Source organism: Falco cherrug, chromosome 4 (genome assembly GCF_023634085.1).
Source record: "Falco cherrug isolate bFalChe1 chromosome 4, bFalChe1.pri, whole genome shotgun sequence".
NCBI classification, from domain to species: domain Eukaryota; kingdom Metazoa; phylum Chordata; class Aves; order Falconiformes; family Falconidae; genus Falco; species Falco cherrug.
In genome coordinates, this window is record NC_073700.1 from 92056956 (window position 1) to 92071910 (window position 14955).

General features: G+C 38.6%; 1 protein-coding gene across 8 annotated transcripts in view; it reads right to left on the bottom strand.

The window, feature by feature from the left end:
- Positions 1–4369: 4369 nt before the first annotated feature.
- LRRFIP2 (LRR binding FLII interacting protein 2) overlaps positions 4370–14955 on the bottom strand; it is a 57943-nt gene continuing 47357 nt past the window's right edge. For 6 of the 8 annotated variants that reach the window (XM_055707258.1, XM_055707251.1, XM_055707254.1 and 3 more), the window contains 7 exons: positions 11789–11890; positions 11405–11537; positions 9988–10037; positions 8431–8551; positions 7299–7378; positions 6045–6149; positions 4370–5293 (listed from right to left, as the gene is read on the bottom strand). In XM_055707258.1, coding sequence (XP_055563233.1) covers positions 5183–5293; positions 6045–6149; positions 7299–7378; positions 8431–8551; positions 9988–10037; positions 11405–11537; positions 11789–11890 — 702 coding nt within the window. In that variant the 3' untranslated portion in view covers positions 4370–5182. The remainder of the gene's footprint in view (positions 5294–6044; positions 6150–7298; positions 7379–8430; positions 8552–9987; positions 10038–11404; positions 11538–11788; positions 11891–14955) is intronic. The other 2 variants (XM_055707256.1, XM_055707257.1) reach the window with 1 other exon arrangement.

Below are 14955 nucleotides of genomic sequence, written 5' to 3' on the forward strand. Positions count from 1 at the left end.
GGTGGGATGCCACCACGTCACAAACCTCCTGACCTCAGTAATTCCCAAGCAGCTTCTGAAGGCAGGAGCCCAACAAGGCTGACATTGTCTGATGGAGGAACAGCGCAAGCCACGTTGGTGCAGTTATTTTCAGCTCCACGTACACGTATCTCAGTCACGTTATGAGGAAACTGAATGATATATAAATCAGGTGTCACAGACTGACCATTAAACAGACAGCGCTGACTCTCCTTACAGAAAGAGGAGAAGCAAAACCCAGGAAGTATTAATGACTAGAACAGGGGTAAACCAACAAGATCCCTCCTGTGTAGCCAGCTGCTTTGTCAGGAGTCAAAAACATTCAGAAAGAGACCTCAGGCTTATCTGGAGCAGACTCTGACACTCCCCATTACTGCAAAACAAAGGTGCTGTTCAAAATATGTCACTGCACTTGCTGTGACCAAAGCAGTGTTTGTAAATAAAAGATTTCAGACTTCAGGCATCAGTTTTCTCCCTTTAAACACACAGGCTTCTTGGTTTCTGTTGCTTGGAGCTTCTCCTCTCGCAAAGCCAGAGCTAGAGCTCTGCTGTTGGCTTGGTTACCCTTTCAGTTGCACAAGGCTGCTGGCTGCAAGAGAACCATCCATCGTCACACATCAGAAATTGAGGATAAGCACGGGACAAACTGACACAGGCAACCAAAGCATCTTACTTGTTGGCATTTCTAGGCAAGGGCTTGCACCCTGTCCCCAGCCCTGTCCTTTTCTTGTTTCTTTCTTTTATTCACTCTTTTAAGTTGTCCAGGCTCCTTTTGAATGGTGTTCACAAGGACTTGGCCATCTTCTACCTTGGCAAGTAACAGAGGTGAAGAAGTCGCCCCCAACAGCCACGGCGGGGAACCGGGGAGGGGCAGCCGGGCTGTGAAGGCAGCAGGAGCCGCAGGCAGGGGGGCCAGGAGCCCCGGCCACCCGCACCGCTGCCAGTGCCCTGCCCAGCGCCCCGAGCCACCCCAGTCCTCGGGACCTGCAAGGCCCCACATGTCTGGGGGTTATATTGTTGGCATTTCTACTGCCCAGCCTGCCAGGTCTCACCCCTGTAGCTCTTATGGCAGCGTGTGCGCGCGCTCGTGTGCACGTGTGTAGATCAGCTTGCAGCTAACGGACTCCAGGTTTTCAGTGGGAAGTGTGAGGTGAAGGTCTTTCTGGCACAGAAGGTGGATTCACGGGCTCTGTGGAGTGTGGTAGAAAAAATTGTGAGCGCATTAGGCACTCCAAAGGCGGCATTTTGCCCTACAAAAGACAAATCAGGAAAATCTAGTTTCTCTTTACTTTTTCGCTGCTGCTGTCTGCCCTCTAACAAACACTGAATCATTCCACTGGGCCCCAAAAAACCCCCACGGACCAAGCAAAACCCCCACAAGCTCAAGGGAAGAATGAACTGTGGTGGGTGTTAAAAATCACGCCCTCAACAAAAATGCTGGTATTACACCATGTTACAATTATCCTTACGCCCACTTTCTACTAACTTTGTACCTTTTTGTGGGCAGCAATTGGGCATAACCCTGCGTACAAGAGGCACTAACAACCTTCTCTCTCCACTTGCAAGCATCTCCAAAATTATCTGATTTAATTATATGAAACTCAACTTGGTTTTTTGTCAAACAAACACCAGTTAGTCTGACCGAAAATAACAACTTTCCCTATAAACTTTCCATTATTAAAACTAAAGTTTGCTTTTAATTCAGCCGCCACGATTTGTGGTCTCCAGCAATATTTTTTTTTTCATGCCTTTACTTTTATCAAAACAAAATAACTTCATCATCTTTTCTTTTTTTTTTCTTGCTGCTGCTTTTTGCGGTACCCTCCCAGGTCATCTCAACAATCTCAGGAACACTGTGAGATATTTCTGTAGATCATTTTTTGTTTGTAAATATCTATATTCCAGTCCACGTCGCTTCCAGAGGGCAGAAACTGGATACTCCAGTCAGTGAACAACCTCCAAATCCAGGCCCCACCAAAGGGACAACAGGTGAATACAGGACCCCGGAGGGCGCAGTCCGGCCACAGGATGCTGACATGGAGGTTGACAGTGGCCTGGTTGAAATGGCTGATGTTCAGGGGGACACAGTGATGCCTGCATAAGGGGGGCGGTGAGTGAGAGTGGACACTTGTCTCCCAAGATGTTGCCACCTCCTGAGGTCAAGCAATGCCACCTCTTTATTTCAAAGCATGGTCCTGAAATCAAAGACTTTTCTGATCTCTTTGGACTTGAGCAAGATCATGCTGATCTATCTCTGTTTAGAGGTCATTCTCTTGTGGGGGATAGAAAGGTAAACTCCACTACTGAACTTTGCAGACATTACACTAGTACAGATAAAAGCACTTGAACCTTCTATAGCTCCTCCAGAGAGCTGGTAAGATGAATCAAGTCTTTTGAAAGAATTTCCCCCCCCTCCCAGTACTACAGAAAAATGAGAATGAAAAAGATCCTTAGAATTATCAATACTTTGTGATGTGTCCTTTAAAGCCCAATTGACTTGGTGCTTGTAAGATTAGAATCCTGGTGTGACCACCAAGTCTTAAACTCCCTCATGAACTACCCTTCTCTAACAAATTATGTCTAGAAAGCAAACCCAAAACTTTCTTTCTGGGAAGCTTTGGGAGACATTCTGCATTTTCAGTGTTAAAGTAGAGCATGTGGATCTAGCATCCCATCTGCTGCACATGTGTTTTGACTAAGTTATAGAACAGAACACACTTTGTTTCTGTACTGTAGAAAGAGACCACGGGAAGACACTGACATAGAAATGGAAAAGGATGACACCAGAAAGGAAACAACTGCTGTCTGCACTCCTAGAATAGTTATTGACTTGACCGTTGTATTGACTCTTCAGGAGGAAATTAGTAATCGGGCATGTGCAAGTAAAAAGCATTTTTGTACTCAAGATTTTGTTTTGCCACCAACTAAACATGATTGCTTAGACTCCCAAGAAAAAAAAAAAACCAACAACCAATAAAGAGCTGGCCAAGAAGCACCACTGTGCTGCAAGTGAGCTTTACAAACACTTGTTAGATGTCAAGGGCCAAACTTTGCATAGGCAGCTACTAAGCAGCATAAGCCATACTGGAGGACTGGTTTTAAAACTTTAGTATCCCCTGCTAGAATGTATAAAAGGTCTGTCTACTATGTCATTTGCAACATTAACTTGCATCATAACTAACAGCACCATTAAAATCACGGCTTGAAAAGCAAAGTCACACTAATTTTCAAATAAACCTAAGATATGATATAGTCATTACAAAAATGTTGTTGAGTTGCATGATTCCACCAGGAAGTTTTGCAGTAGGCTGGTAACTCCAAATTAGTAACTCTTTATCCAGCTGACACTGTTCAATATTGAAATCACAGTTTTCCCTGTGCCATAAGTTGTCCAACTTCAACGGTGAGGTTTAGGGGAAGTGAACTAAAAGATGTGCTCCCCAACAAGTGACAAATAAGGTTTTAGCTGAATTTTGTCCATGTCAACACTCACAAAAACCCCGAGGTATCCCTTTATCTTCAGAGCACACACCACTAGGAACAAGACCCTGACAGTTTCTTCTGAACAAGTACACAACAGAATGCAAAGAGTTAATGGCACAATGATCTTTGTGATCACCAAACTACAATTATCTCCTACTTAATGAGCAGGCCATGGGAGATCTGCTGCTTACATTGAAAACAGGGAAGGCATTTTCTCTTGCAAGTCCAAGAGGCATTAAAACCAAAAGAGAGCAAAAGCTGCAGTTTTGCACTGTCAAGATGGCTACCCTTTGGAAAGCAGTTCTGGTACAAGCAGAAGTACTAACCCTCTGGACTGCAAAGGTCCCAAAGCCTGCCTTGCTTTGAGCAATACTCCTGAAAGGTAGCAATCTGCAAAACTGCAAAAAAGACAAAAGCATCTGATACAAGTCCAAAACAACAATTCCTCTCAGATCAAATGTTGGGCACCTGCTGGCCTCAGTCCAACACAAGGGCAGTGTCACTTCAAATACTTCAAAATTGCCACTGCAGGTGCTGCTCATTTCCTACTCCTGATATGCCAGCTTGAAAAGAGTGGAAGTTCTTAAGAGCATTCACTGTCCACACAAACTAGGTTCCAGACAAACCCCACACAATTCCAGAAAGCCTCTTCTTCCTTGTACTGCCCCCCTCCTCCACGGCAGTACTGTCAAAAGAGTAGCAGACCAGGTTAAGAAGTCGAAAAAAATTTCAAAGTCACTATTTCAGAGCCAAAAGATATTTTTCAAGATTTTTTCAAGAACATGCAGATTGGAACTGACTGTTCTGCAAAGACTTTGCTTTGTCCTGTTGGTACCTCTGTATTTAAAAGAACACACAAAACATCTGGTTTCAGTCAGTGAAATGTCTATTTAATTAACTCCTCAGCCACATTTCCCACCCCTTCCTCCCACCCTAAAATCTCAATTCACACTTAAGCAGATGTCATATAATTTGATAGTGTACAACAGAAGTTTTTAAATCTGTACTCTTAATACTAAGAGTATCAGGGGCTAGTATTTGACAATTACCTGTAACTCAGATGTGCCCATGCAAAAAAGCAGAATTTTATATACAGTCCCTATTTTTTCTTATAAATTTAAATATCTTACAAAAATGCATTTTCAAAATGTATAAAGTTTAGTGAATACCCCAAATGTATCTTAAAATAAAACATTATCTGATTTCAAAGGTTATTTCAACAATGAAGTCTAAATTGCACCAGATAAAAGGCACTTGTGCTGTGTGATGTCTTGAGCAAATATATGTTAGTTTATAATACAGTAATACAGTGTCTTCTTGAATTCATGCAGTTGTCTCCGAGCATCAAGCATCATTAAAGCAGCCAAAAGAGATCGTGAGTAAACTTGATTCCACAGTTGTAAAAACATTTTCTATCGCTAAATCGAACATACAGCATTGTGCTCCAGCTCTGACGCTAGAATCAAACGCTACAGAGAAATCGCTGTCATTCAAATGGGAATTCAAACTACGTTTCATTCTCTCATAAGTTACAAAAAGAAGTATGCCATTTAGTTATGAAACTATAACACCAATGAACAGTTCAGTGTTCAAATAGTTTGTGCCAGTGAAAGTCTGTATTTAAAAACAAGCTAGGGGCTAGTTATTCAAGGAGCAGTGCATCATATTTTCCATTTCCACTTCACTGTTGAGATAAAAGCGCAGTCCTATTTGCCTTCATCTTCTCCAGCCTTTTCATTAAGTGGTTATTGGTCATCTCCATCTCTTCTATCTTATCCAGTGCTGTTCTTAACTATAAAATGAAAGCAGAAGTTACGATCACCAAGTTTGCTTGGACTTTCTGCTACTCTTAAACTTTAGCAAAGGAAATTAGACCAGGAATATGAGTATTATATGCTTTAAAAGAGCGCCACATAGGTTAAAAACCACTTCCATTATCACAGTCAGATGAACTGGAACTCAACTGTTAAAAAAACTGGGAAGCAGTTGACACATGAAACAAGCACTCATTCCAACAGAACTAGGTGCCTGTGAGTTTCTATTACGTTATATTTCAAGGTAAAGTCCTCGCCACCATTTTTACTTGCTGATGGATGTATACACAAATGTGTAGCAGCCATCACGCTAGTCATGCAGCAGCTCTTAAGCAAGCATGATCAACAACTTAGTGAAATAGAACTTCTTCCCAGCCTCCTGGGAGGTGCATGTTGGAAACTTCCCAGGCTGGCACTTGACACAGGGAGCGTTCCGCTCCCCAGTAATTTTTACAGAAGGATTAGTTTAAATAGTACAAGTTATCATGTTCAGACGAAAATACAACTTTGGATCCTTCCTTTCAACGAAGAACTGCACTGATTGTAATTGTTAGTTTTATGTGCTACAGTTATTGTCTGAATACAACACTGATAGACTTGGACATCTCCTCAAAAGAACACTTAAAAGCTGCAACCAATAATTACAAAAAACCAGAGCTTGGAGGCAGAAGACAAAGCAGTACAAGACTGAAAGAAGCATATAGCTGAAAAGGAAATCAAGTCAATTACCTCTCGCTGAAGCTTCCGCTTTTCAGCTTTGAGTTCATCTTCTACTTTTTCTGCATTTTCTGCTGCATTTTTATACCTTGCAACCTGCCCCTCAAGTCGTCCAATCTGAAAACCCAAACAAGACAGAAGGAAAGACTGATTACTTGGGTTGTCCACCCTGAGCTCACCTGCTACCAGCTGTTCTTCCCTTTCTGAAAATTCCCCACAACACAAGGCATCCTGCGAATTATCCACAGTACCCCTCTGGAAAAAGGGGGATTAACTGTGTTAAAAGCAGCCATAATTGCAAAGAGAGTGTCTAAAAAACCTAGTAAAACAGATTGTGGGCAGAATCCTGGAATACCCTTCACTGCCTGTCCCTCCCTGGTGAGGGTCACAGGAAAGAGTAGAGAATGCAGCATAGAATAGGGCACAGCTAAGAATATACAGAAAGTTGAAGAACTAAAGAGAGGGGAGCTGGAAAAAGAAAAATCAAGAATTGGGGAACACATGGGATTAAAAACAAAAGCTAGAACTTTGAAAAAAGCAGGGACCATGTGAAAAGGTGCAAAGTAAAAAGGAGACTGTAACTTATCATCAAGACATGATGCATGAGAGGTCTTGACCTCAAGCACAGAATTCAGCAGTAAATAGGGGGCTTGAGATAAACCCCAGTTGCAATCTGCAGGTGTTAACACTCACTCGCTGGACTGTTATATTTATAGCTCCCTGCTACCCCCAAATCCATAGGATAAACTAGTAGCCTGTTGCTGTACAAAAGAAAACAACTAGGCATCTCAGTCAAATGATAATCCTTTATGTTATTTTTAGTGATGTACAGAGATGCTGAACTATAATACCACTTTACTGACTTAGAATCACAAAGTGTGCGTAAACCAGTGTGAGATATATATATCTATACACACTCTTGAATTTCAGAGAGTAAATTATGTACCTTCCACAGTCTATACAACTTTCTTACAAATAAGTAAGCTACATAAACTGATTTTCTTGAACTACTAGTTTCAGTTCCTCTTTATATTCTGCCATACATTCACATCTTAGTAAATTTTCTCTTATGGTTAGGACCATGCACAGGTATTGAATTGCAGAAAATATGAAAAAATACAATTGTAGTGCCATTCTGTGCAAAGTAAAGAACAACCAGTAAATCAAATGATGCAATATATTTTCATAGGTTTTGTTGAAGAAAATATTGTAAAAGCATGCAGAGCAAGTGAATTGATAACAATAAATATGAAGATACAGACTTACATTTTGTTCCAAAGTAGTTATATCTTGTTCGGCTTTTGAAAGCTTAAATTTGTATTCACTAATTTGTCTGTTGGCATCTCCTAGACAAAAATAAACATGAATATATTACTCAAGGCAACTCTCTAAAATGGTAGTTCCTCGTTTAATTAAAATTAATTAAAAAGACCATCTTTTTTGAGAAGCCTCTGTACAGGATTATAAAGAGGTAGATGTTCTTTCAGAAAACTTTGAGAGCATGGAAATAGTTTTCCTGTTATTTAGACAACACAACTACTGCTTCTGTTAAGAGTGTGCATTAAATATCAGATGTATAAATGATACACATGCCTTTTAAAATACATTTCTTTAGATCAGCAAACTCATCTCTCTCTCTCTCTCAAAAAAACCAGAGAACACAATAACCAACACACACTGCAAAATGGGTCAAATCACAATAGAAATAATACCAGCAGCATTTAGCATAGAAACGTGTAATAATATTTGAATGATAAGGAGCACAAGGCTTGAAACTGCCTGACAAACTCCAAGGAGCTCTGCAAATTATTTTGGTGTTAATTTTAGCCCTGACATTGCCAGCACTCTGCTCATGTTCATTGCTACAAGCATATTAAATGACAATCTGTCAAATAAGTAAAGTTTTCAGCTGAAGAAATAGCTTGCTTGAAATGGAAAGTAGCTTACATGCTTCTATGAAGCAACACAATATTGTGTTAAACTAATAATTTTTGATGTTTTGCTTCAGCAAATAATAGACTTTTAGATGAAGTTTCTGTATCAAAGACTCCATAATATATAAAGAAAAAAATCCGGTAGAATATATTATCAAAATACCTCAGTTGAAATTCTATCATCTAAAAATTGACATTGTTCCAGTAGTGGCACCCACTCTAGGCAAGGTCATCAACTGAAAAATAACTTCCCAGAATGTTGTTCAACACTGAAAGAGGCAGATTTTTAAGCTATTCTACTGGAAGAAATTTCCTGCAAGGAGTGACATCAACAAAAAACTAGCTGTTCAACAACTGTTCATTCACAATACTATTACTGCACAACAATATAGGAATGGGAGGTGGAACAGAGTCTGTTTCCTCTCCCCAGTAAGAATACCTTTAAGCAGTAACCATATACTTACTCTGCATTTCAATTAGCTGCAAGTCAGAACCGTTCTCTAAGCCGATGATATCTGAATTCATGCCATCGCTTTTAGAATATTTCTGTCGCTCTTCTTCCAACTGCATCTTCAGTTTTCTAACCTGAAAAAGAAGTGTTCTTTTGTGAGACTCCTAGAAATTCAATAGTTGTGTATCTAAATGTTTAACGAGAAAAAGGCAAAGCGGGCTTTAGATGCCACTGGCTGAGATGGTTCCATAAGCAGGAGCAGGAGAGCCGTGCAAAGGAGGCAGGGACCCAGTCCCTGAGGCCGATGGCTGCAGACCCCATTGCCCTCTGTTGGGCGAGTGCCCTCTGCACGCCAATGCACAACCCAAACCCACCACTCTGGCCAGTGCTGCAGAGACCTCTGCGCAATGCAGGGGCACCCAGTGACTCCAACAGAGCTGCCTTTCCAGGGGAGAAGGCGGTATGAAACTCTGTTTATGCCTTTCTTCTACAGTATAGCTTTTACACTGTAAACACGTATGAAGATAACAAACGATATCTTAGTGAGTTTACAGAAAGAATAATCCACAGCTTTTTGGGGGGTCCTTGTACTCCACCTGGAAGCAATAGTCCTAGACAAGCCTGTAGCACACATTAAGTCTTAAATGATTCCATTTTAAGCTACAGCAGCCGTGTCTGTATTTTTCCAGTAATTGGGGAACATAGATTCATCATCTATGTGCTCTGTATCTGGAATTTATGAAAATGAGAGCTACTTTTTGACTCCCTTATTAAAATACTGCCCTACAGATAAGCAATACGGGAGTTATACTTGCAAAACTCCCATTCGTGATGCAAGTCAAATATTTTAACAGTGATTTCTACAACTATATGGTGATAAATATGCACAGAATACTTTCACTTATACACACACATTTTATACTAAATTTTATTGGCATTTGAAACCAACTATCTATACTAAAATTAAGGTACCTTCCCAGCAAAACCAAAACATTGACCACTTGAAATTTGCAATGTGTTCAGCTAGAAGCACAAAAGCTATGGTATTCTTAACAACTGTTCAATGGCTATGCTTTCATCAGTCCTCTCTTCTCAATACTGAGCTGTATTAAATACAACTACTTTTGATAACGTTTATTTTTTATTTGAGTAACTGAAATGATCAAAGAAATAATACCACTTAGCCCTTTGGAAGAAAAGTGCCACTTGAGCTTATGAGAATGTCATTTTACTGACTTCAGTGTTTCCGCATAAGACAAAATAAAAGAAAGAACAACTTTAATTACATGCACTAATGGCAGTCTCAGCAGCAAGTTAGATTTCACCTAACCAATTAGTGAAATGAGCATTCTTTACCAACCAAGATCTAAGTCACATGGATAAGGACACTAGTGAGAGAAGCTGATAATTCTGGTAGCCAGCCAGGTAAGAAGTTGAGTATTTTATTTTGCTTCAGTGCCTAAGTATCTGATTGAGCACCTTTGGTGCTTAATATTTGCTTGTTCCTAATATATTAACATTCTGCAAAAGGATACAAAGTTCTATTTCTGAAAAGAATAGCTTATTTTACCTGGGACAATAATTCCTCCTTCTCTCCAGCCAGTTTTCGTAGCCGGATATCTAAAACCAAAGAACCCAATTAAAAAACAGAGAAATCTGTAAGTAAGATGATGTTTTTCATAACTTTTTGTTCATTTTCTAATAAAATGGTTTTCAAAGTTAAAACTAATAGCACTGGGAGCACAAAACTTTGATATCTCACTAATGACATACCAGCCCTCAGTTAAGAGCAGAAAAAAGGGAAAAACATTCATTCACACTGTTTATTAGTGTAACAATTTTAAAAGCAAGATCTGACTTTAGTAATTCTTCAAAGCAAATTAAAAACAGCAACTTTTTTTTTAATAATAAAACAGTTTTGTCTCAGTATCTAGAACAGCCGTTTCCAACAAACTTGTCCTCTGATTCTCTTGAAGATTTCTGTCTCTTCCAGGAACACACTAAGCTTCCCCATCCGTTTAGAAAGTTTGTAGAAAGTGTTCTCAAACCAGAAAAAACTATTTGGGAAAGTACCCACAGGAATGTTGCAATATCTCTAATCAGTTAAGATGACCAGCAATGGCTACAAAAGTGTCTGTCAAGCAATGCCATGCTAAGATTAGAGCAGCTCCCTTGAAAACTGTGTTTGACAGTAACAAAGCATAAAGACATCTCTATTTCACCATGATGGAGCCACAGCAGAAACATGTATCAAGTGAAACTTCTGTCAAAACAAAAATATGTAACTATTATGTACTACGTAAAAATATAATGCAAGTCTATAGATACGCTTCTTTGCACGTCAACTAGCAGAGTTTTACAGTGGATTGACTACGCATTCAATAACTTGTTAAACTTAAGGATAAAAGCAAGTCAAAATAAAGCTCCCTACACCAGTATCTTCCTGTTGTCTATGTCATTTTTTTGAATGTTTTTAAACTTTTTTTCCTCTAATGTGATGACAGACTGCACTTGCTTTACACTAATAAAGGCAAAAGTATTTCAAGGAAGGGGAAAGCATATCCAAAAAATGGTTTTCTATAACAAGTTTTTTTCATTGATTATACATACTTTTAAAGATTTTTTTTCTTGAAACAATGGAAAATACATTCATACAAAAGATTACACTTTTAGGAAAGATCTTTTCTGACAGTAATAAAACAAACTGGATCAAGAGATCCAAACAGTTGCACACATCCAAGCACATACTATATTTTGCTTTTTTTTAACTCAAAACAAATGATCTGTCTTTTTACTCAACATTTTAAAAAAACCCAACAAAAAAAAAAACAACCAAAAAGAAAATTACAGTCTTGAAAGTTGTGTAAGCATGTATTTCAGAAGCATCACAGGTATCTTTTCGTGGCTGTAAATCACAAACCACTGCAAACAGAAGGGAAACAAAGTCTTCAAACACTCTATAAAGTTATATTTTTTGATATTTTTACCTAGTGGTCCTTCTCCTGCAGATTCCAAGACTTGAGCAGCTTCCTGCGATACAACTGTTATTGCACCAACCACTGATTCATGGTTTACATCACCGTTTGGTGTGCCATCTGGAATAATAACTAATCCGTGTTTCTAAAAATACAAAAGAAAAAAAACCCTATTGATACAAGACCAGTGCTAGAACATAACTGAACAGAAAAGTTTTTTAAAAGCTTTTCAATTTGATCGAAACACGTACAATGAAATGCACCACTTATCCTACCCTAAGGTCAGGTTTTGAGACTGCACAAGAATAGTAACCATCCTTCCTCTTTTTCATTGACCTTGATTTCATGCCAAATGCCTCGAATTTTGTTACTGTAAAGTAGCTGCTACCAACATACCTCTCCTCTCTTCATTGTTTCCTTCAGGTCAGCCAACTCCTCTCTGAGCTCATCTCGCTCATTCTTAATGCAGTCAAAGTAATCTTTCTGTCTTTCTAGGGCCTGGGTTCAGGCAGATCGCAAGAAAAAGAGCGGCACAGAGAAAAAGCACATGACAGAGAGATTTTTCTACAAGTAAATACAAAGAGCTCAATAAAAGTAAAGAAAAGAAAAGGGGTAATTAATAAATAGAAACATACACCTCTGATAACTACCTTTTACAAATTTCATATCTAGCCTTATTGCTGCATGTTTGTCACGACACATTTTTTCCCCAGGTAACTCTTAGTAGATTCTAGCATAGATTTTTCTTTAGTGGATTCCATTTTTGGTAGATTTTGATAAACTAAATTGAATACCAAAAGAGTAAGTGATTCTTTTTGAATACAAGCACTCTGTGGCCAGAAATAAAATTTCATAGGGTATAAGTAGTAGAAATCTTACCTCATAGAAGACCTTGAATAATACTAGTTTATTTACTAGTTGCTTAAGTATTACAATGACTCTACTAAACCCAAAAGCAACCAGTTTTACAGGGGACAAAAAATGCAGCAAACACCAGCAGCACTATTTTAGCACACACAAAAAAAAGGACTGCAGCTAAAAGCACAATATGGACGCAGATGGGTTTGCCCACCTATGCTGGAGCTGTGTTAGCTGGCAGCTAATCAGACACTTGCACTTGACTGGGCAGCATCCTATTATTCCATTCAAATTCAATACTGCATGCATTATAAATAATCCTGACCACACAGGAACTGCAAAAGTGCACACACATTTTGCCAAGAAAATTATCTAACTAAACCTTATGTCATGCATCAATGTTTAGGAATGGACTGATACTGAGAAAGAAATGAAGGTGTGTACCTTTGTTTTGTAACTGCCCCACATACCTGCAGTATGCTGAATTTTAATAGTTATCTAGGATCTGTATATTAGAGCCATGTTTTAATGCATTACTCTTAATTTCAATAGAAAAGTTTAAGAAGTGCTGTTGTACTTGGTTTATTAGTATGTAAATGCAACATTTAAAATTTAAGTAATTTAACATGTATGAAAGCATTAGCTGTCACATCATAGTTTAAGAATTCATAAGATGTCCTTTTGTTTCCTAACACATACTAGAACTCTAACTACATTATAAACAGTGTGAAGAACCCTAATCATTAGATTTTGTGTTCCACTTAAAGATACATACACCTTCACCATTTCTGAGGAACAGAGGCAGAGATGGAGGGGGAAATAAGTTCACTGAGTTGACAGAAAGTACACAGAGCCCAGAATCATACTGCAGACAGATTCTGTATGTTTAGCAGTGCCCTGGGATGCTGCTGACCTTCCCAAAACATCCTGTCTATCCTCACCCCCTATGCACAAGTCTTGGGAATCAGAAAATTTTGAAGGGGAAGGAACTGAAACTGATATAACTCTATTTCTTTACCTATGGAGAGATTAGCAATCATTATTCAATGTTGAAAAACTTTAGTAATAAACTGCTAGTATTTGTATGCTCAGGGATTACAATACATGACATGGATTTCATATGAAATTTACTTCTGCAACTCTGCTGTTGGGATGGGGCACAGAAATCAGGACAACTAAGCTCTGCAGGCATGTTTTAACATACCAATACAATTATATGTGACAATTTATCAAAAAGTAGATTTGTCTGGGGTCCTATTTTCTAAATATTCCAAAAACCTGCACGAAGTCTATACCAAACTCAGATACGCCATTGCTAATTGTAAATTGGCAATGCATGTACAGTTTGGAGCCACCAAACAGTAAAACAGCTGTATATTTCAGGAATATAACCTGGAAGTTACAGTTAAGTGTCCTCAACTTGATCTAATTTAAGACCAAATACAACTGCAAATTTCAATCACTTCGTAGAAACAGGACAATGAAAGGCAGCAGGTGTAAAACAAACTCATGCTATCTCTGTTCTGCTTGCCTCCCTTTCTTCCCGAGGTAGCATCAGGCTAACTTGCATACATGGTAGAACTAGGTCACAATTTTAGTTATAAATTACTCCTCTATGAAGCTTCTCAGATTTCTGAAGCTGGAATAGAGTGAAAATTAAAGCTACTCGGTACTGGGGAGAAAGACTTAAAAACTGTGAGCTAAGAAAAGTACACAAGTGTTTTTAGATAACAGAAGTGAGAAAGAAAAAACAGCAGTATTTTTTTCATTTTAAGAACCAGAAGATTACCATTTCGAGATGGTAAAAAAACCCTCCAAATTAAAAATAAAGAAAAAAATCCCATTATGGTGTTTACAAGAACGCAGAAACTGGCAGGAAAATTTCAGCTAAAGGAAAATGTATTTTTCTGGTCAATCTGGCTGGTAGCTATTATGTTGAACATTAGATAAATTATATGTTCTGTACTAACTCTGGCACAAAAAAAATTGCACAAATCTAGACAGTCCAGAACACAAAGGTGAAGCCTAAGTATGGAAATAATATGGCTAATTAAAGGTTAAAAAAAAAACCACTTTCAGAAGAATGTTCAGAAAGCACTTGTAAATGTTAAACTATTATTTTATGATGGAAGAAAAGATTGAAATACAAATTGAAGGACTGAAACATGAAATAAATATGGATTGAAATAAGACAGTATAACAGGGCTTTTTTTTTTTTTTTTTTTTTTTAAAGTGGGCATCATCAGGTAAAAGATAACTTTTCAAAGTGACTTGAACTCCAGCAAATACACAGATTTCTTAGAAAATTGCTTTATGTCAAAATCTGACTTAAAATTCAATTAGAGCAAAACAACCCTAGAGTTACTAAGAGGCAGAAAATTCCTTTCTGAACACTTTCCAGTCAGCAACCTCTCACCACCCAGGCAATCTACTTGTGGACCAGAACAGCCACAAGTTCAGAGTCCTGTGGTTATTACCAACGATCAGGCTGACTCTTAACAGTTTTACTCCTTTTGTGCTGCCCAGAAGCAAAGCTGACAAACCCTGCCTGACCTACACTAGCTGCATAGTTAGCATCAACAGTTCTTCCTTCCACAGGAGCCCTACAGATGGTCCTCAAAAGGTCCCACTTAACCACTGTTTTGATTCGTTCAATTCCCATACCTGGTAACTCTGGTATTTTGTGTGTGGTATCACCGTACCAG